This window comes from Rutilus rutilus, assembly GCF_951802725.1.
Source record: "Rutilus rutilus genome assembly, chromosome: 18".
Taxonomy (NCBI): Eukaryota; Metazoa; Chordata; class Actinopteri; order Cypriniformes; family Leuciscidae; genus Rutilus; species Rutilus rutilus.
The window spans coordinates 30,498,507-30,518,479 of record NC_140231.1 but is presented as its reverse complement, the minus strand read 5'-3'; the positions used below and the strand labels follow the sequence as shown (position 1 = coordinate 30,518,479).

The window sequence follows — 19,973 nt, the reverse complement described above, 5'->3', positions numbered from 1 at the left end:
GAATATTAATATTTTTCAGACAATCACTCTGTCTGTCACACAGTCTGTCAACCAATCTTGGTTAAATTCATTAACAAAGCAGTTGATTATGAAAATAATTACACAACCAAATGAATCTGACTTGAGAGATGGATCTGAAGTGAGAGGTGCTGTCAAATGCCACTTTACTCATTATGAATCACCTCCGTAACCTTTACTGAGGGAGAAAAAGTGAGCGCAGAAGGAGAAGATGGTGTAGGAAGAACCGAACCTGTGAATATCACTCCCCTGCAACACATAGCTTCTCCTACAATATGAAAAAACGAGGAAAAGGTTAGACAGAAAGAGTATAGGGTGGTAAATACTTTCTAAAATTGTATAGGCTTATGTGATTCTTTTACTATTCCACTAGTAAAAAGGTACTGTAGTATTATTGGTATGGCGATGGTAGCATTATATATAGCCTACCATTGTATTTTCCTGTCCCTTTAAGGTACTTTGAAGAATAGCATGATATTTCCATGGTAGTGTCCAAAAAACATGGTACATTGGATTTTGTATTTTTAATTAGTAACTAGTTTTACAAGTGTTCATACTTAGGGTTAGTGTTTTTTTCTAAACATGTAAATCATTAACAAACATGAATATCCTACCTTAATTTGGTATCTTATTGAGGAGAGATGCTATTACTATTCCAAGCGATCAGATGTATGATTTTCACCTAGAGGACGATAAAATTGGTAAATATCCCAGCTAGACAAGACCTTAATGAATAATTTTGGGATAGGTTGTTTTGATTTGTGATGGAAACCACATAGCAACAGGCTAAAAACAAGCAAATTTTCTTCACAAAATGTCAAAATCTAGTACTTGTTAGGTGTAAAGCTAATCTGTGCTTATTATAAGGGTCATTGAAGAACGCTTAATCAGTTAAAAATCGACGAAACAACAATTAACTAACTGTACATCCCTCAATCGCTCGGATCTTGTTGGATAGATGGGTTCTAATTTAGCCGGGAAATAATATAGGAGTCATTAAGTCGACGTTAATAACGGCCATTCGTCCAGAGCGCGCGAAAAACAGACTTCGCCACTATGAGGGCGCGAAGATTACGCGGCACAGTTGGGTTTCCACTGGTCACGAGCGAGAGTTATTATTAAAAGCACGAGATCACGACTTCATATGACCTCCTGCAGAGCTTTAGGATACATAGCAGAAGCGCAATGTTCCCTGGTTGTCCTCGACACCGCACTAGCACAATGTTCCCGGTTTCCTCAGAAACATTTTCACGGCGATCTCACACGCCTGGACTCACATTCATCTTTCGAGAGTCGAGACATAACGGAAATGTCCGGTCGGTCTATAATGACAGATTTCGAGGTGTCATTCACACCACTCAGCTCGGGTTTCCTGCGCAACCTCATTTTTCCAAAATGGACGAAATCTGGCTTAGAGATTCTCTGACGTTTCTAACAGGGACATCTACACCAAATTTGTCCAATATTCCGGTACCAGCGGGAATCCTGAAGCATCGTTCGTCTGTGATTGGCTGAACGCGTAACGTCTGAGGAAATATGGCCATTTATGTACCGAGGAATGCTAGCCAATTCACCTGCTCATACGTTGCGTAATGCGACATTCCCCAAGGCTCCTCTTTAATACATGAACGCCGAATACAGTTTGTGAACGCGCTCTCGATCGTGAATGCGCGGGGACATTTTTATTCCTGCGCAGAGATGGGAACATTGAACTGTCCCCGTGACGAGCACAAAGAACTATTGGTACACAAGCCATGCACCAGCCTTGACAATCACACGTTAATTGCCTGTAATTGCATGTGTGGGTGAAGCGGTTCTGGCTGTATTTTTCCATCCGTTTTAATTGCACTTTGACACAAAGGGACACTGAATTGTATGTGTGAGAGAGAGCGTGTTTATGAAAAATTATAGCTAATAAGCCTTTATTGCTTGCTCAAAGCATCAAACATGATTTGACATTTTAATAAAGCTGACATTCAAGCACAGATCTTCAGAGGACAATAGGCTATATAAGATATATAAAACACAGGGCAGTAACCACCATCGACATTTTCTAACTTTATTAGTAATCCATTAAACATCCTATATATATAGCCTTATTTCGAAAATGCTAATTTAGCACTATAAACTGAACAACTCTGTCAGACAGTGACATTTTCTGTTGAACGCTCTCTTCTAACACAATGGCAATTATAAAAACAGGTGAGCAAGTGAAAATAAAGGGTTAAGGTTAAAATAAAATAGAACATTTATTAAAAAGTTGCACGTCTCAGGTGGAGGTGCTTATTTGCAAACTCGACTTTGCATTTATTTATTTAAAAATATATAATATGCATATTTTTTTTTCGTGTTCATTTGCTATCATTCCCACCTTTTATATAAAGACTTTTCACTACCATGCTGTGCAAAAAAACAAAATCCATTGTCATCCACTACTTTCAACCCCAAATGCTGCCCGTCAATCCAAAAGAACAGTTTGTAACAGGAGACCAATTTAGGATGGAAGGATGGAGAGAGAGAGAGGGAGGGAGGGATGAGACTCATTGTGAATTCCGGAAACGCGGCTCCACATGGAGAGGTGGGCTGCCACATCCGCGTGATGCTCATCTGATTCCGCAGCAGAGCCGAGCGTGGATTGGTGGGCACGCGGTATTCCCTCTCGTGTACGCGGAGAATGGGCGTGCTCGGGGAAGCTCGGTCACGCAGCGTGGGCGCCGTGAGTAGAGCTCGGGTATAAAAGCTCGAGGAGACCGGCGGGAGATGCAGCAGACACAGCTCAAGCAGTCACACGCTCGGCTCACACTCACCGGCAGCAACAGCATCAGCATCATGGTTCTCATCTGGACTCAGTTCGGCGTCAAACACAAGAATGTCAAGTGCAAAGTGAAAGTGATCCACGGAGAGGAGGGATGGACCCCAGAGGTGAGATCCTGCACATTTATATTTAAATCAAATATGCATGCATCTATATTATCCACTATATAATATACACCCCAAACCTTGGGGGTATTACATAATGGAGAATACAGAGGCATATTAATGCACATCTATATTCCCTACAATATATTATGAATGTATATATTTATATATTGGAGAATATAGAGGATGTTTTTTATATATACCTCTGTTTTCTCTTCTATGTAATAAACACTCAGTGTTATATAGTGGGGAATATAGACATGTATAGATGTATAATTTGTTATATATAACTATATAATATACACCCAAAAACTTTGAATGTACATTAAATAATAGAGAATTGAGAGACATTTAAAAAAATCTGTGCATTTGTGTCCCACTTTATAGTGGAGAATATAGAATTATTATTTTGTACTTGGAGTCAAAATACAATGCTTTTGCTACATAAAATAATGTATGTTTTTTTTTTGATAGTTTTAAACCATAAAAAATTTTGTGTTGAAAAAGTTGAAGGTTATTTTCTGCCTATTTGTGCAATATTCACAAAAAGAACTGAAGATTTGGTCATTGAAAAAAAAAAAAAAATCATCGTCTCTGAATATTAGGGGGACTCCCTTCATTGTCTATGGTGCTTGAATCCCTGCTAAACCACTGACCTTCATCTTTTTATTTGGAATCACCTTGTGTATGTGAACCAAGGAGAACTAGAAATGAGCATACTCTAAACTCCTGCCATCTGTCTATGTGTGTGTGCCTGTAGGAGCCGCGTGAGGAACCCGAGGTGTCTAGCCCCCCGTCCTCACCACAGTGTGTGGATTACTACTCTGTGCTCGGTGTGTCAAGTGACTCTAATGAGGAGGAGATCAGACGGGCGTACAAGCGTCTGGCGCTGCGTTACCACCCAGACAAGAACCCAGAAGCAGACGCAGAGGACAAATTCAAACAGATCGCACAAGCCCACGATGTTCTGACCGACCCAGAGAAACGCAGCATCTATGATCAGCAAGGTGAGAATAATTTGCAATCACAAATGTGTGCACTTGCATGTCAAAACTCACACTCATTTTAGATGAGTTCAGTGGGTTCCAACAACCTCAGCTAAACTGATTCACACACTCATCACACTGACTGATCAATTATTTATCCATACTTTATTAACCGGAGAATGAACCCCTTCCAAAAACAGATAAGATTTGATGACATGCACACTAATAAAAGCTTTTCATCTTCCTCCAGGTTTGACCAAAGGGGGTGTGGCTCCAGCTGGAAACAAAAGCGACTCCTCCCACAGCACCTCAAAAGCCGACGCCCACTCCTGGCACATGTTCTTCAACTTTGAAGTCGACTCGGATGACGACCTGTTTAACCCGTTCATGAGGAACCCCCTTCCCCACCTCAGCCGTAACAAGGGCGGGCTAAAGCCACCGGGCGTGGCCGAGGTTCACGATCTCCTCGTGTCATTGGAGGACATTTTGCTGGGCGTGACGAAGCGTGTGAAGGTGACCCGCCTCCGGCAGACGGACAAACACACGTTGAGACCGGAAGAGCGCGTGTTCGACGTGGAGGTGAAGAAGGGATGGAAGGAGGGCACCAGGATCACCTTCCCCAAGGAGGGCCATCAGATGCTCGGCCACGCCCCAAACGACCTGGCCTTCGTCGTTAAGGAGAAGAAGCACGCCCATTTCAGACGAGACGGCTCGCATGTTGTGTACACCACCACCATCACGCTGCGAGAGGTGAGATGTGTATGTGTGTGTACGTGTGCGTGGCAGTACGAAATGTTCCCTCGCAGTCGCTGGTACTCAATAAGCCTCTGCAGAGAGCCGAGTCTAAATTTAGCATCACTCCCCCGCAGCCTCAGCGCACACACTCTCACACACTCACCCTCCCATCTCGCACACCTCCTCCTCGCCTCTCAGCATCGTCTCACACACATTCTGTCATTCGCTCCTCTCTAGCAGTGGATTGGATTTTGCCTTTACGCCCTCATGCATCTAGAGAGCAGGGTGGCTGATATAATGAGGATGTATAAATACGACAGAAAATTTGAATGAAATTTACACTTATTTTACATAATTATACTTAAACAATAGAAATGATTAATTATCCGTTGGAACTGGAACTGGAACTGACACTTTTAGACGCTTCTGCGAACATTGATCATTTGATGCCGATAATTTTAAAAGGGCCATTTAATTGACATATTCTGCGGTTATCATCATTGATAACTGTGCCTGATTGGCCGACATAATGGTGATATGTACATAAAAAAAAGCAAATCATCGTTTATTATCCCTTGAAAAGTCCATTGACACTTAAAGAACAGACACTGTAAGCTAACAGCCAAGCGGACATTGATCACTTGATGCCAATAATCTTAAAATGGCCGAAAATTGGCCAATTAATTGTCAAATTATCAACAGAAGTGGTCATTAAATCGGCAATCCTGCTCTCTAGATATCAGATTTAGCACCGGATGTTTCATTCTTTCCATTCTTACTTTCCACACCAAACCTCTCGCCCTCGTTTGCTCTCTGCCTCTCTCATTTTCCACATCCACTTCATCTTTCTCTTCCCACGCACACCTCTCGTCCCCCGCAGACTGGAGCACCATTGAGAAATGAGAGCGATTAGCGGCTCTTCTCTGCCGTTGCGTAACAGTAATGTTCAATCTGTCTGGCCTATATTCCGCCCGCGTTCATACTCGCATTATATAAAAGTATCATATATAGACAAGTGGATTAGACCTCACAACATATGCCAGAGGGGTGTTATCTCTTCTGCAGTGTGTGATATAACAGATCCTACCTAGGAGGATCGATATAGACCTTTATTTCAAAGAAGGTCCAGTGACACAATGCTTAACGCTTCTCTTTCTTTGTTCTCCTCCAGGCTCTATGTGGGTGCACGGTTAACGTTCCTACGCTTGATGGACAGATGAAGCCCCTCCCATGCAGTGATGTAATCAAGCCCGGCTCATTGAGAAGGCTCATAGGGGAGGGGCTTCCCAGAGCGAAAAACCCCGCCCAGCGCGGCGACCTACTGGTGGAATTCCAAGTGGTTTTCCCAGATCGCATTCCTCCAAGCAGCAAGGAGATCATCAAGCACAGCTTGGGACAGTGTTAACTAACACACTAATTTCAGTGATGGACTTAACGTCAGCTGTTTGTCTCTGTGAGGCACACACACACACACTTAAGTGTGAGATGGGATGCTCGCACAAACATATTACACATGGGTATGTCATACCTGCGTAAGTGTGATTGGTACAAAGATGAGGTGTTTGAGGAAAACACACACTGAACACACACCTACACTCCTCTGACTGAAGAGCATAGGTGCTACTCTGAAGTGTTAGCATACTTCTTTAACCATGACGACCTTGTACTCATGTACAGAACTGTCAGTGATTTAGTCTCTATGAGAGATTCCTGTGTCATGTTCCAATGAATTATTTGTAAAAATTATACAGAGAAAATGTGACTTTAAGGTATTGCCTGGCATGTAAGATGAACGCATGTTTTGTAAGCAGAAATAAAGTTTTATTATTGAAATGACTGGCATTTGGTGTTGTGGTCTTTAATGGGTTAAGTACTCAAAATAGAAGATGAATGCATGCATGCAATATATTACATACAGTGGGTACGGAAAGTATTCAGACCCCCTTAAATTTTTCACTCTTTGTTATATTGCAGCCATTTGCTAAAATCATTTAAGTTCATTTTTTTTCCTCATTATTGTACACACAGCACCCCATATTGACAGAAAAACACAGAATTGTTGACATTTTTGCACATTTATTAAAAAAGAAAAACTGAAATATCACATGGTCCTAAGTATTCAGACCATTTGCTGTGACACTCATATATTTAACTCAGGTGCTGTCCATTTCTTCTGATCATCCTTGAGATGGTTCTACACCTTCATTTGAGTCCAGCTGTGTTTGATTATATTGATTGGACTTGATTAGGAAAGCCACACACCTGTCTATATAAGACCTTACAGCTCACAGTGCGTGTCAGAGCAAATGAGAATCATGAGGTCAAAGGAACTGCCTGAAGAGCTCAGAGACGTAATTGTGGCAAGGCACAGATCTGGCCAAGGTTACAAAAAAAATTCTGCTGCACTTAAGGTTCCTAAGAGCACAGTGGCCTCCATAATCCTTAAATGGAAGACGTTTGGGACGACCAGAACCCTTCCTAGAGCTGGCCGTCCGGCCAAACTGAGCTATCGGGGGAGAAGAGCCTTGGTGAGAGAGGTAAAGAAGAACCCAAAGATCACTGTGGCTGAGCTCCAGAGATGCAGTCGGGAGATGGGAGAAAGTTGTAGTAAGTCAACCATCACTGCAGCCATCCACCAGTCGGGGCTTTATGGCAGAGTGGCCCGACGGAAGCCTCTCCTCAGTGCAAGACACATGAAAGCACACCTGAAGGACTCCAAGATGGTGATAAATAAGATTCTCTGGTCTGATGAGACCAAGATAGAACTTTTTGGCCTTAATTCTAAGCGGCATGTGTGGAGAAAACCAGGCACTGCTCATCACCTGTCTAATACAGTCTCAACAGTGAAGCATGGTGGTGGCAGCATCATGCTGTGGGGGTGTTTTTCAGCTGCAGGGACAGGACGACTGGTTGCAATCGAGGGAAAGATGAATGCGGCCAAGTACAGGGATATCCTGGACGAAAACCTTCTCCAGAGTGCTCTGGACCTCAGACTGGGCCGAAGGTTCACCTTCCAACAAGACAATGACCCTAAGCACACAGCTAAAATAACGAAGGAGTGGCTTCACAACAACTCCGTGACTGTTCTTGAATGGCCCAGCCAGAGCCCTGACTTAAACCCAATTGAGCATCTCTGGAGAGACCTGAAAATTGCTGTCCACCAACGTTTACCATCCAACCTGACAGAACTGGAGAGGATCTGCAAGGAGGAATGGCAGAGGATACCCAAATCCAGGTGTGAAAAACTTGTTGCATCTTTCCCAAAAAGACTCATGGCTGTATTAGATCAAAAGGGTGCTTCTACTAAATACTGAGCAAAGGGTCTGAATACTTAGGACCATGTGATATTTCAGTTTTTCTTTTTTAATAAATGTGCAAAAATGTCAACAATTCTGTGTTTTTCTGTCAATATGGGGTGCTGTGTGTACAATAATGAGGGAAAAAAATGAACTTAAATGATTTTAGCAAATGGCTGCAATATAACAAAGAGTGAAAAATGTAAGGGGGTCTGAATACTTTCACTGTACAAGAGGGAAAAATATGTTTAAGTGTTTAGGCAAAACCAGTGTTTTTTCATACACAGGTCGAAGTGTTTATTTTATTACACATTATTTATTTGCATCTGTAGCTTTTAATTGCAATACTCCAATTTTTCTTTTTCATGCACTGAGCCAGAAATGTACACTTCAGTAGCACTTGCACCAGACTTTCCAGTTTTATTATATTCTAGTTTTATTATCTATATTCTGAAGGTTTGTTCCTATATCATTTGCCTGCCTGGGTTTATGTAATATTTAGAATTTTTTTTCAGGTGGTTTGAATTATTTTCTGATTTATGGAGTGATAAGTGAGACATCCAAAATGAAACGGATTTATCAGATAAATAACATTTCAGAATATTTCAGTTCTGGAAATGCATGCCAATCAGTGCATATTTAATTTGGCAATGCCTCATTTGAATATCTAAACAACATTTCAGAAAGCTAGTGCACAGAAATGAATCAACAGGAGAAAGTATGGTGATATCTATTTCAGTAGCTACAGTTTTTACCCTATTCACCTGTGCCATATTAAAAAAACGTTCAAAAAGATAAAAGATGATTAAAGAAGATCTTTCTGTATTAATCATTTGAGTTGTTAATAATTCACACCAGAAAGGGTTTCTGCTCTGTGGATTTGAATACTAATAAACAAAAGCTATACGAGGCCATGTTGTGGTTGATTAAAAGCCAGTAGCTGCCACAAAGTTTTAGCTTTTAAATATTTAATCAGCATGATTTAAATAGTTTCAAAGCCTTCTGTATATTCCCGATTCCTTTCTGAAGATGAAAACGGTAACTTTACTTGTTATAGCACAAAGTGCTCCACAGGAAAAACTAATCAAGAGCACATCCAAGAGTAATTAATATACAGAATTTTTTTTAATCAAATCTGTTGGACATGCCTCTGAGCATGAGTGTGGTTATGAAGAAATGGTTTACTAAGTCTAGTGTGGAAGGACTTGTGCACAGGCCAAACTTGAACCTTTATTGAAGACTTTTGGGATGCATTGAAACCGTGAACCAGACTCCACCATACAACAGGTCACCGTGATTTACCAAGACATTCTTTGTTGATCCTGTCTGAAAATATATTCATATTCCTAACCCTACCCCTGAACCTAACCCAACCTACAACCAATCCTTAAAATCAGAGTGAAATGATGAGTGAATAACTCTGATGTAGAAGCACCTAACCATGGTTGTAAGACTAAACTTGACATAAACTGTAAACTTGTCCCTCAAATCTGATTGGTTGATTGGAATGTTGTTCCAGGATCCAGGAACATGTTGTGCAATCACGTCCACCATACAACATCATACCTGTCAACCCTCCCGTTTTTCCCGGGATTCTCCCGTATTTATCCTTGCTATCCCGCTATCATCCCTTTTAAATATTTTCCCGTATTTTTAATCTTTCTATAAAAAAATCCCACTGGGCGCAAACCAGTTAAGCGGAAATCCCGCCCTGCAGCCGATTCTAAAGATTTTATTGGTCATGTGAATTACAGTACTGATTACGTACACCAAACACTGATCCCTAAACCTACCCGTCATTGTAACCTCAACCAATGAAATTAGCCAGTAGCACCTCTCTGCAGTACACGAGATCCAGGGGGCGGAGTTGGATCCAGATCTAAGGGGTGGAGATTGTTAGGTTTAGGGGTGGGTTTAGGGATCAGGGGGTGGAGATGGGTAGGTTTAGGTATATGTAAGGTGGGAGGAGTTGGATCTGAATCCAACTCCTCCCCCTGAATTTCGTGTTCTGCAGTGAGGTGCTACTGGCTAATTTCATTGGTTAAGGTTACAATGACGGGTAGGTTTAGGGATCAGTGTTTGGTGTACGCAATCAGTACTGTAATTCACATGACCAATAAAATCTTTAGAATCGGCTGCAGGGCGGGATTTCCGCTGAAGTAGTTTGGGGGAAAAACGCACTTATTACCTTTTCCTTATTTTCAAATCCCAATGTTGACAGGTATGTACAACATCCGTGCCTGACCTCATTGATGCTTGTGTGAGAGCGAATCCCTGCATCCGTGTTTCAGCATCCATTGTGGAAAACCTCCGCAGAAGACTGGAATCTGTTAAAGCAGAAAAGAAAGAACAAACTTTTTTTGGTTCTGTGCTGCTGGATGGTTTCATCGAGGAAATCCTTTATTTTTCTTACCAATGAGAGCTGCTATAGGCCTATATATATATATATATATATATATATATATATATATTCTAATTAGATTTGGAACATGATTTATGTCATTTTCTTTTCAAATCTTTGTTCCAATTTGTGCGCACATTATTACTATTATATAATTTTTGCACATTTGTTTCTGAGAGTGTACTGTATATTTGAAAGGGGATATTTGGAAATGACACCCTCCAGCTCAACAGACTGGGTTTCACAGGCAATGTGCAAATATATGAACTGTCTGAGTGAGAAGAACATTGTCTCGTGTCAGTCATAGCGGCGTTTGTGTCCCATGAATCATACTTGCAGCTTAAAATGACACTTACTCTTACTCAGGGTCAGAATGGCTGTTTTTAGAAGAGTGTGATCCTAGATATTTCTTAGAAAAACTAAAAAAAGCCAACTGTTAATCTAAAGTGTAATATTTGCTCACCATTGCATCCACTTGGAAAATCCACCACTGTAGAGATGTATTTTTCAAATTAGCTACAATTTATGCAGAAAATATGTATTTTTCACGTCTTCTAACATCAGAGGAGGAGGCAATTCATGACATTTCACAACACCTACAGAGCTTGTGCATTTGTGCTTTCAGCCTAAGTGGTAGGTATTATTCTCTGTGGAATCATTACTCACTTGCAAATTGTTTTTGCATATAAATGTTCCTGCAAAATGAATGGACATAAATGTAAGTGCTTAAGGGAACATCTAAAGGGCCTCATGTCGACAGGAATCAAGGTTAGGTTCACATTTTAATTATTTATTTGACGACTACAAAGAAACAACGTACTGTGTTTGTGATTGCATTTACATAAATGGAAATGAATGACCACTACAATCCTAAACTGGTCTATACTGCCCTCTCTCGGCCATAGACATCAATTACATGGTGAGAACAATCAAATATTTTCTATAATAAAAGAATATCGGTGTTAGTAGTATTTATATACCCATTATAGTGTTAATATTTTGAGTAGCCTAATTTTATGTGTTTTTGACATTTGTATTAGGCCTAGCTTCCTGTTTAGCTTTATAGGCCTACTTCAACATAAACGTATTTCAGTTGGATTTTTAAAATAATTTTAGGGTTTTATTTAATATTAGCCTAATATTTTATTTCAATTAACAAAAACGATTTTGAATAGTTTTAGTTAACAATAACAACACCAAACGTTTCCCTCAGCAAAAACTGATTAAGAAATAATTAGGCTACATCAAGGCCATGTATCGGGATTTTAAGATTTACTTTATGTTTTTATTAAGAATAATTTGGGATCATGCACAAAAATACATTAGATTTCAATAGGCCTACATTTATAAATCCTGGCTATTCCGGCTGACAAACCTGTGAGTGACGTTTAGCGACATAACAGAAGTAGCAAAAACATGATAAAGCTACATTAACATTATTTACATTTCGTATTGTCACCCAATGTTTCTTTCCTAAGCATTTCCTTAGCAAACTCCAGAACTTTCCGGGTGATTTTGCTTGGTTTTCCAGTCAGATATCACAGCCTTGATTTTACCTCAGCTGAAAGTCCTCAACAACAACAACAAAAAAAGGACTCCCTGCAATATTGAACTTCATTATCGTGATATTTTGAGGGCTTTCGAACAAAAAAGACTCCAAAGGCATTCTCATCTACGAGGTAAGACTGTAAAGTTGTTGTAAACTGTCGATTTCAAGCGGTGAAAAGCCAGAAAGCTCTTGACGCATCAATTGATTGAAGTCAATGGGGCGCACCTGCGGTTCAACAGTCGACTGTCAGTTTTAGTCATTTTATAGATAATATTTTACATGAAAACATTAATGATCACAGGTGAAATTGTGTAAACATCAAAATCACATTATCTATCTTGATTTGTGATGAAATGTCGCAGCTGGGATCGGCTGTGCCCTCATCAAACTTACCCGAGGGCCTCCCGGTGTCCAGTTTGGCCCTGCTGATCCTGGTGCTCATTCCCTGCGTCCTTTTGCTCCTGCTTCTCAACTGCCTGTTCGTGGGATACAAGCTGTTCCGCATGACCCGGAGGAAGAGAGACCGATGCGGGTCGGAAATCTCGCTCATGCACTCCTCATATTCCACCCGCCAGAGAATCACCCGCTTCTCTGATGAGCCTCTGTTCGCTCCAAACAGAAAGACCAACTATGTTTCGGTCTCGGAACCGATGCTGGCGCCACCCATCACCTCATCCCTGACCTCCTCGGCGGAGAGAAGGGCCACCGGGCAGCGCGCCAGGTTTCTACGCCCGGATGGGGCCACTTACGCCGGGTCCGAGTCACTGCGCGTGCCGAACTGGAGGAAGAGCGCCCCGGTTCTGCTGCTGTCCAGTGATTCGGACACGGAGCGAGTCAACACGGTCCCACCGAACTCACCAGCACTTCATGTGACTCCCAATGGGGTAGGGTCAAAAACACGAGTATGTCCAAAAGCCAGTTCTGGATCCTAATACATTATAAAATTGGAATATTAATTTGAATATTAAGGAAATATGTCAATGTTTATGGATGGTAGTTATGGGCCTATTGAATATTAATTTGAGTATTAGGATGTCAATGTTGATTATGGGCCTAATGGATATTAATTTGAGTATTAAAGAAAAGATGTCCATGTTTATGGTGGTTATGGGCCTATTGAATATTAAGAGTATTAAGATTATCAATGTTTATGGTGGTTATGGGCCTATTGAATATTAATTTGAGTATTAAGATTATCAATGTTTATGGTGGTTATGGGCCTATTGAATATTAATTTGAGTATTAAGGAAATATGTCCATGTTTATGGTGGTTATGGGCCTATTAAATATTAATTTGAGTATAAATGAAAGATGCCAATGTTTATGGTGGTTATGGGCCTGTTGAATATTAATTTGAGCCAAATTGAATATTTGGGCCTATTGAATATTAATTTGAGTATTAAGGAAAAATGTCAGTGTTTATGGTGGTGGTGATGGCCCTAATGGTATCATATTTTAATACCACAGTTCTTTAAATTGGTTGTTAAAAGCTATGGTAATTTGCCATTTTCATATAGTGGGGTATTTGCATGGCACTATAATGTACAAAACCATAAGTTGTGAAGGTTTATGGTGGTTATGGGCCACTATTAATACCATGGTTCTTTGGTAATTAAAACTATGGTAATTTTGATTGGCATTTTCATATAGTGGGTGTTACGAAAATGAACCATGGTTTTGCTACACTAACCATGGTTTATGTTGTAAAACTGTGCTCAAACAAATGGTAATCAATCTGCCAAAAAAGTATGGTTACTACACTTTTACTATAGTAAAACCATGGTTAATTTTCCTAATGGCACTACAACCTATAAACACCCCACTATAGTAGCCTATTACTATAGTACCATTCTTGGCTCCCAGTGAAATATGTTTGATCCTATGGATGTAATTTAACCCTTTCCCTGCACTGGTTACAGTTCACAATGCCGATGACCTCCATGCGTAGAAGCAGCACTATGGACCTGGAGAACGCTTCTCTGGATAAGATCCATGTGGAGTGTGAGTCCGCCAGCATCATCCGGCCGGAGATCTCCTGTTATGTGGCGTCGTCGAGCCCCTCGGCGGGGGGTTCTGGACTGGACAGTGACTTCGGAGCCAGTGCAGGCCAGTTTTGTGATCTCATTCATTCAAAAGTTCAAACCACTTCTTTAAGATTATGCTCAGCACTACATATACACTACTGCTCAAAAGTTCGGGACAATTACGATTTTTAATGTTTTTGAAAGAAGTCTCACATGATCACCAGGGATGCATTTATTTAATCCAAAATACAGTAATATTGTGAAATATTTTCTATTTCAGTATATTTTAAAATGTCATTTGTTCCTGTGATGGAAAATTCTTTTTTTTTAGCAGCCATGACTCCAAATTTCATTGTCACATGATCGTTCAAAAATCATTGTAATATGCTGATTTGCTGCTCATTATCAGCTATTATTGGTGCTCAGTTATTAATAATGGTTCTTATTATTATCAATGTTGAAAACACTTGTGCTCTGCTTAATATTTTTGAGGAAAACGGTGATAGTTTCTCAGGATTCTTTGATGAATAGAAAGTTGAAAAGAACAGCATTTCATAGAAAACAGAAATATTTTGTAACATTATAAATGTCTGAACTGTCACTTTTGATCAGTTTTATGCATCCTTGCTGAATAAAGTATTAATTAATTTGTTCATTTTTGAAATACTTAACCGAAACTGGTATGTTGTATAAACTGAATGAATTATCATATCATAATGATTTCTGAAGGATCATGTGACACTGAAGACTGGAGTAATGATGCTGAAAATTCAGCTTTGATCACAGGAATACATTACATTTTAATTACAATAATTTTTTTTTTTTTAAATTGTAATAATTCACATTATTACCGTTTTCCTGTATTTTTGATCAGATAAATAAAGCAGAAGAGACTTCTTTTAAAATCATAATTATTCCAATCTATTGACAGACCAGAAGTGTATATTTGGAGTTTGTTCATTCTTTGAATTCTCCTGATTGTTCATTTAGGTGTATCTCTGCGTATCCTTTCTATGGACAGCGATGGTTTCCCGGGCTCAGTCTGGGCATCCGCTCTGGAATGGGATTACTACGACCCAAGTTACGTCACGCAGAACCACATCCCGAAACACAGACCCCACGCACCTCCCATCACCACCAAACAGTACTGGGTCTAGAGCCTGAGGACGTCCAGAACAAGACTCAATTCAGCCACTCTCATTCTAGAACTTCAGTTGAGCTGAGTCTAGGTTTAGTGCATTTAATGTTCACTTGCTGTTTTAACTGCAACACATCACATGTTGTCAAAGCACACACAATCCAAACCAAAAAAAAAAAAAGTGTTCACAATCACAGCTTCTTTCTGCAGCAACTCCAAACAGGTTTGTTCTGTTCACAAAAAATGCATTTAGTGAATCACTTCACCATTGTTCTCACTTTAGCTCACTGCATTTGTTTTACACACTTTAGATTTCTCACCGTTTTGTTATTTTTATACATTTCCCACATGATTCTCAACATGGAGTTACTGAGGATTTCAGAAAACTGTTTTGACACCCTATACATTCTTGTATCAGAGAAGAAAAGTATTTAGATTATGCCTGAATTTAATAAAGTTTTAAAATACAGGGTCTTATTTTATTGCTGTTGACCCAATCTAATGCAACAAGAAAATGTACATATTAAAAGTGATTTTTCTTAGCGAGATAAGTTTGCAAAATACTGCAAAACAGCTGATCGGGAGTTTAAAACCTCAACTCTGGTTAACGCTTCCATGAAAGCTGAGAAACTAAGAAAACACCAAATAATTTCATTATGGTACTCTTCCAAAAATTCTCTTCAATTAAGCATTTGGTTTGTATTGATATAATTCTGTTTTGTCAGACAGTCTGAGAAGTACTGAAAGTGTTTGAGAATGAATAAGGCATTCAGACAGACATTTCAAACATCACTTTTTTTATTGGAAACACAGTTTATGAGGAGCTGGACGCAGCCACGGCTGCCCGACGGGGCTTGGGCACGGTTCCCTCCCGGAATCCATTTCTGAAATGCACAGAAAACATACTTCAGTTAACACAACAGCACACAGATAATGTGGAAAAAACTATTTAAATGGCCTTAGAGATAATTTCACGAGCTCATAACATGATCAATAGATCTGAGATGTGCAATAAAATCCCCACCAACGAGAGTTTCAAAAATCCACTAGTTTGAGGAATGAATAACTGATGACTGAAAACAGATCCTAACAGAAGTATGTGTCCGGCTTACCTCAGTACAAAATTATTATCACTGGACAGTCATTAGTTCAGACATTTATGTTTGGACATCATTGGTAAGCCAACTAATCTAACCGGACATGCACTCGAGTTTTGGACAGGCATCAGTGCAGACTCAACAGGAAGATCTCTTAACTACAATTAAATATCACGGCATCAACCTCGACCCCGATGAGACCTTTCAGTGTGTCAGAGTCATAATATGCAAAAGAAAAGTGCATATATATATATATATATATATATATATATATATATATGGCCGAAATAAGTAAAAAAGTAAAAAAAAATTTTTTTAAATGCTTGAAGAAAACTCTGCCCTTAACTAGAAAAAAAATAAAAATAAATTCATGTAAAGCTTAAAGACTCTTAGGGTGTTTACACAATAACAATGTACTAAAAACAGATTACAACGATCTGCGAAAATGACTAAAAAGGCTGTATTAAGCATGCCAGGCTAGTAGTTGGTGATGTCACTGTTAAAGGAGAACTCCGGTCAATTTTAACATTGAGCTCATTTTTTCAGTGCTGTCAGTACAGAGAACAACGACAAAAATCGGTGTTGCCTACACCGTGTTATCCTCGTTTTAAAATGTGCACCCTGTTGACTTCAATGGGGCAAGTTTTAAACCTGCTTTTAGCCTCTTAACATCCTTGATGTGTCATTACAAGTGCACAGGTCATGTGAAAGAAATATATAAAAAAATGATGTTAATTCAGCCAGCGCACATACCTGTATTTACATCCTGTTTTCGGTCGAAGTCCACAGTAATCGATTGTCGAGTTCACGCGCATAGGTTTAGTACCTATGATCACATGCGCGTGAACTCGACAATCGACTACTGTGGACTTCGACCGAAAACAGGATGTAAATACAGGTATGAGCGCTGGCTGAATAAACATCATTTTTATTCATATCTTTCACATCTACTGCAGTCAGATTCACCGTGTTCACTCCGAAGGAATCACTCACATGACCTGTGCACTTGTAATGACACATCAAGGATGTTAAGAGGCTAAACGCAGGTTTAAAACTTGCCCCATTGAAGTCAACAGGGTGCAAATTTTAAAACGAGGATAACACGGTGTAGGCAACACCGATTTTTGTCGTTGTTCTCTGTACTGACAGCACTCCAAATGTACAAAAAAATGAGCTCAATGTTAAAATTGACCGGAGTTCTCCTTTAAGAAACACCCCACGAACACATAATAGGCATGCGTTAACATGTTAAGCATGCGCAGGCCATCACCATTTTCACAACTTCACGTTTACGTTGTTCACATGGTGACGATAAAGGCATCATTTCCAGGCCCCCAGGACACGGTTGTCGTGTAAATGAACGGCCAAAACGCACAAGTTGTGTTTTCAGTCGCAAACGGTGTCGTGTAAACAACCTTAGAAGCAATGAAAATCTAAATGCACGTTTACTCACCTGAACCTGCGGAAGACGACCTTCATGTGCCTCATGCGGCCAGTTCCTGTGGTGCTGCGTCTCTTGGCCTTAGTGCTCCAGTTGTCTACAAACAAACACCATCATTACACTTCACACACATGAAAAACATAAACATGCATTTGAGCAGATGAGCACCTGTGTTCTGGTCATCAACATCTCAAGCTTACCTCAGCGCAAAACACTTATCACTGGTCAGTCAATTGTTCAGACATTTGTTTTTTTTGGGTCATCACTGGTAAGTTAATAAACCAGACAGAACACAGATGTTTTTGCAGTTTTTTAAATTGTGTGTAAATGTGTTACTTTAAAGTGCCCCTTTTATGCTATTTTGTTTTGAAGGTCTCCTATAATAGGTTTACATGCATCAAAGGACAAAACAACAACTCAATATACATTGCACCATCTAATTTCTCAAAAAGTCTGAAAACTATTAATTTGAAAATTCAGTCTCTCTAAACGCCTCCTTTCCACGAGCCTACTCTGATTGGTCAGACCCAGTCTGTTGCTTAACGCCTATTACTCCATGTCTGATTTTCAGCTCCAGATCTTCCTCAGCGCTTGATATGAACCTTAACAATGGCGTTGGTTTTTCAGTATCAATTCCAGCGCGAGTCCTCATCTTTTGAAGTGCATCAAAGTGGATTCACAGCGCTGAAAACAGCATCTTCTCTACATAGACAACACAAGACAAACTCTTCCAGTCTCAGCTACAACTAGTGTTTGAGGGTCAAAGTAGACGTTGTTCACGGGCAGCCATTGAAGACCATAGGGCTGCATTATGCAAATTTGTAATGTAAATAGGAAGAGAGACTGAGAACCAATTCTATCTTTAAGGAGACAATAGCTATTTGTTGTGCGCTTTGATCTCTATAACTTAAGACATTTTACTGCATGAAAGGCAGTATTTTGAAAAAGCATAACAGGGGCACTTTAATGTTACCAATAAAGCTCCTTGAACCTGTATCTGTGCAAAGTCAGCCCAAACCTTTGAACTGTGAACTTACACTTTCTCTTGCGCTTGGCAGGGTAGCCACACTTCCCGCAGGTGGACTTCTGCAGGTGATACGCCTTGGATCCACATCGGCGGCACAGAGTGTGCGTCTTATTGCGACGCTTACCGAAAGATGACGTACCCTTCGTCTGAAAAACAAATGTATAATTCACATTATTGCTTAAATGGGTCTCATTCATACATCAGGTTGCCAACATAGACAGCATTCATCAATATACAGCTTGATTGGATTTAACACTATAATGTTAATGGTCTATTCTGAGACTAAAGTGCACAAAAATACTGTTTATGTAGTCAGCTCACTAGATTGTAATTCCTAAACATGCAGTTTAATAAAGCAGCTCGTTAGGTTGTTGCCCACAATGATATGAAGGAAGCTAAATGAGTTGAGAATATGATGCCCAACAATTATGTATAGGAAGAAAGACTGGTAAGCTAAAGTACCATGTTAATGATGGTAACTAACCATGGACTATAACTTCCAATAAACTGTTTAGGGAAGGAAACACACTAGGCTGCGAGACTATTATGCACAAAAATGCGGTCTAGAAAAGCAACTTAATAGGCTCTAAAAAAACAACAACTTCACATGTCAGCACAGGCCAACCATGTAAACTCACACCACTACGATAACTATACAACTAGTTTCAAACGCTCGTTTCTTTACGGCCTAATTTAGACAGTTATACAGTCTCAAATATATTAAGACCCAAGACTACGTATAATTAAACGATTTAAATGAACACTGGAGATCGTTTTAAAGCAAACCGGTTTATTTTCAGGAGTTCGTTTCGGGAATGCTAAGCGTCATGCTAACCGATCAAATAAAATCATCTATAACCTCTCATTAAAGAGGAATCACAAACATAATAGATGATACTGAGTCTTGAATACATATGCTTGTGATATTATTAATGTTACAGTGATTTAAAACAAGCCACGAATCAGATGTTGGAGGATTTTGAGGGCAAGGCGCTGAAAGACTCACCATCTTTCCTCAGAGCTGGTTCGAAAGAGACCGGAAGAGGTTCCGGTGTTCGGTTAAAACACCACCGGCGCTCCTACGGTGCAACAAATAAATGCGTCCCCCTAGTGTTGCACTGCGGACTTCTCCATTCAATCACAACGAATCCTGCAGATATAACAAATATTTTTAATGACGATGACAAAACGTATTTTCAACCTAATAAGTAGCTGTTCTGGTCACAAAAAGGATAAATTAATTAGCAATTATTCCAGATATGCCAAACTACGATAACAAGATTTAGCCTATTAGCCTATTTACACAATGAAAACATTATACACATCTATAACCATCAAAAAC

At 39.8% G+C, this 19,973-nt stretch overlaps 3 protein-coding genes and 1 long non-coding RNA gene across 7 annotated transcripts; 2 read left to right on the top strand and 2 right to left on the bottom strand.

Annotated features, from left to right (window-relative positions):
* Positions 1-186: 186 nt before the first annotated feature.
* On the bottom strand, positions 187-1,442 carry LOC311277201. Its single transcript, XR_014625181.1, has 3 exons — positions 1,296-1,442; positions 633-700; positions 187-286 (listed from the first exon to the last, which is right to left on the bottom strand). It is a non-coding gene; the product is annotated as an uncharacterized lncRNA (long non-coding RNA).
* Positions 1,443-2,767: 1,325 nt separating this feature from the next.
* Positions 2,768-6,494, top strand: LOC311277198 (dnaJ homolog subfamily B member 5). Its single transcript, XM_084387414.1, has 4 exons — positions 2,768-2,940; positions 3,698-3,944; positions 4,174-4,673; positions 5,830-6,494. Exons 1-4 carry the CDS (start codon positions 2,779-2,781, stop codon positions 6,061-6,063), a joined length of 1,143 nt encoding a protein of 380 aa, XP_084243540.1. The 5' UTR covers positions 2,768-2,778; the 3' UTR covers positions 6,064-6,494.
* Positions 6,495-11,730: 5,236 nt separating this feature from the next.
* hwa (huluwa) lies at positions 11,731-15,610 on the top strand. 4 transcript variants are annotated; one of them, XM_084387087.1, is made up of 4 exons: positions 11,731-12,034; positions 12,267-12,788; positions 13,824-14,010; positions 14,919-15,610. In XM_084387087.1, the coding sequence occupies exons 2-4, from the start codon at positions 12,408-12,410 to the stop codon at positions 15,083-15,085; spliced, it is 735 nt and encodes a 244-aa protein (XP_084243213.1). In that variant the 5' UTR covers positions 11,731-12,034; positions 12,267-12,407; the 3' UTR covers positions 15,086-15,610. The 4 variants fall into 4 exon arrangements, with proteins under 4 accessions (XP_084243213.1, XP_084243212.1, XP_084243211.1 ...); XM_084387086.1 differs by lacking the exon at positions 11,731-12,034 and having other exon boundaries at positions 12,121-12,436; positions 12,524-12,806; XM_084387085.1 differs by lacking the exon at positions 11,731-12,034 and having other exon boundaries at positions 12,121-12,788.
* Positions 15,611-15,842: 232 nt separating this feature from the next.
* Positions 15,843-19,760, bottom strand: rpl37 (ribosomal protein L37). The gene is made up of 4 exons (XM_084387088.1): positions 19,638-19,760; positions 18,642-18,777; positions 17,617-17,701; positions 15,843-15,950 (listed from the first exon to the last, which is right to left on the bottom strand). Exons 1-4 carry the CDS (start codon positions 19,638-19,640, stop codon positions 15,881-15,883), a joined length of 294 nt encoding a protein of 97 aa, XP_084243214.1. The 5' UTR covers positions 19,641-19,760; the 3' UTR covers positions 15,843-15,880.
* Between the last annotated feature and the right edge of the window lie 213 nt (positions 19,761-19,973).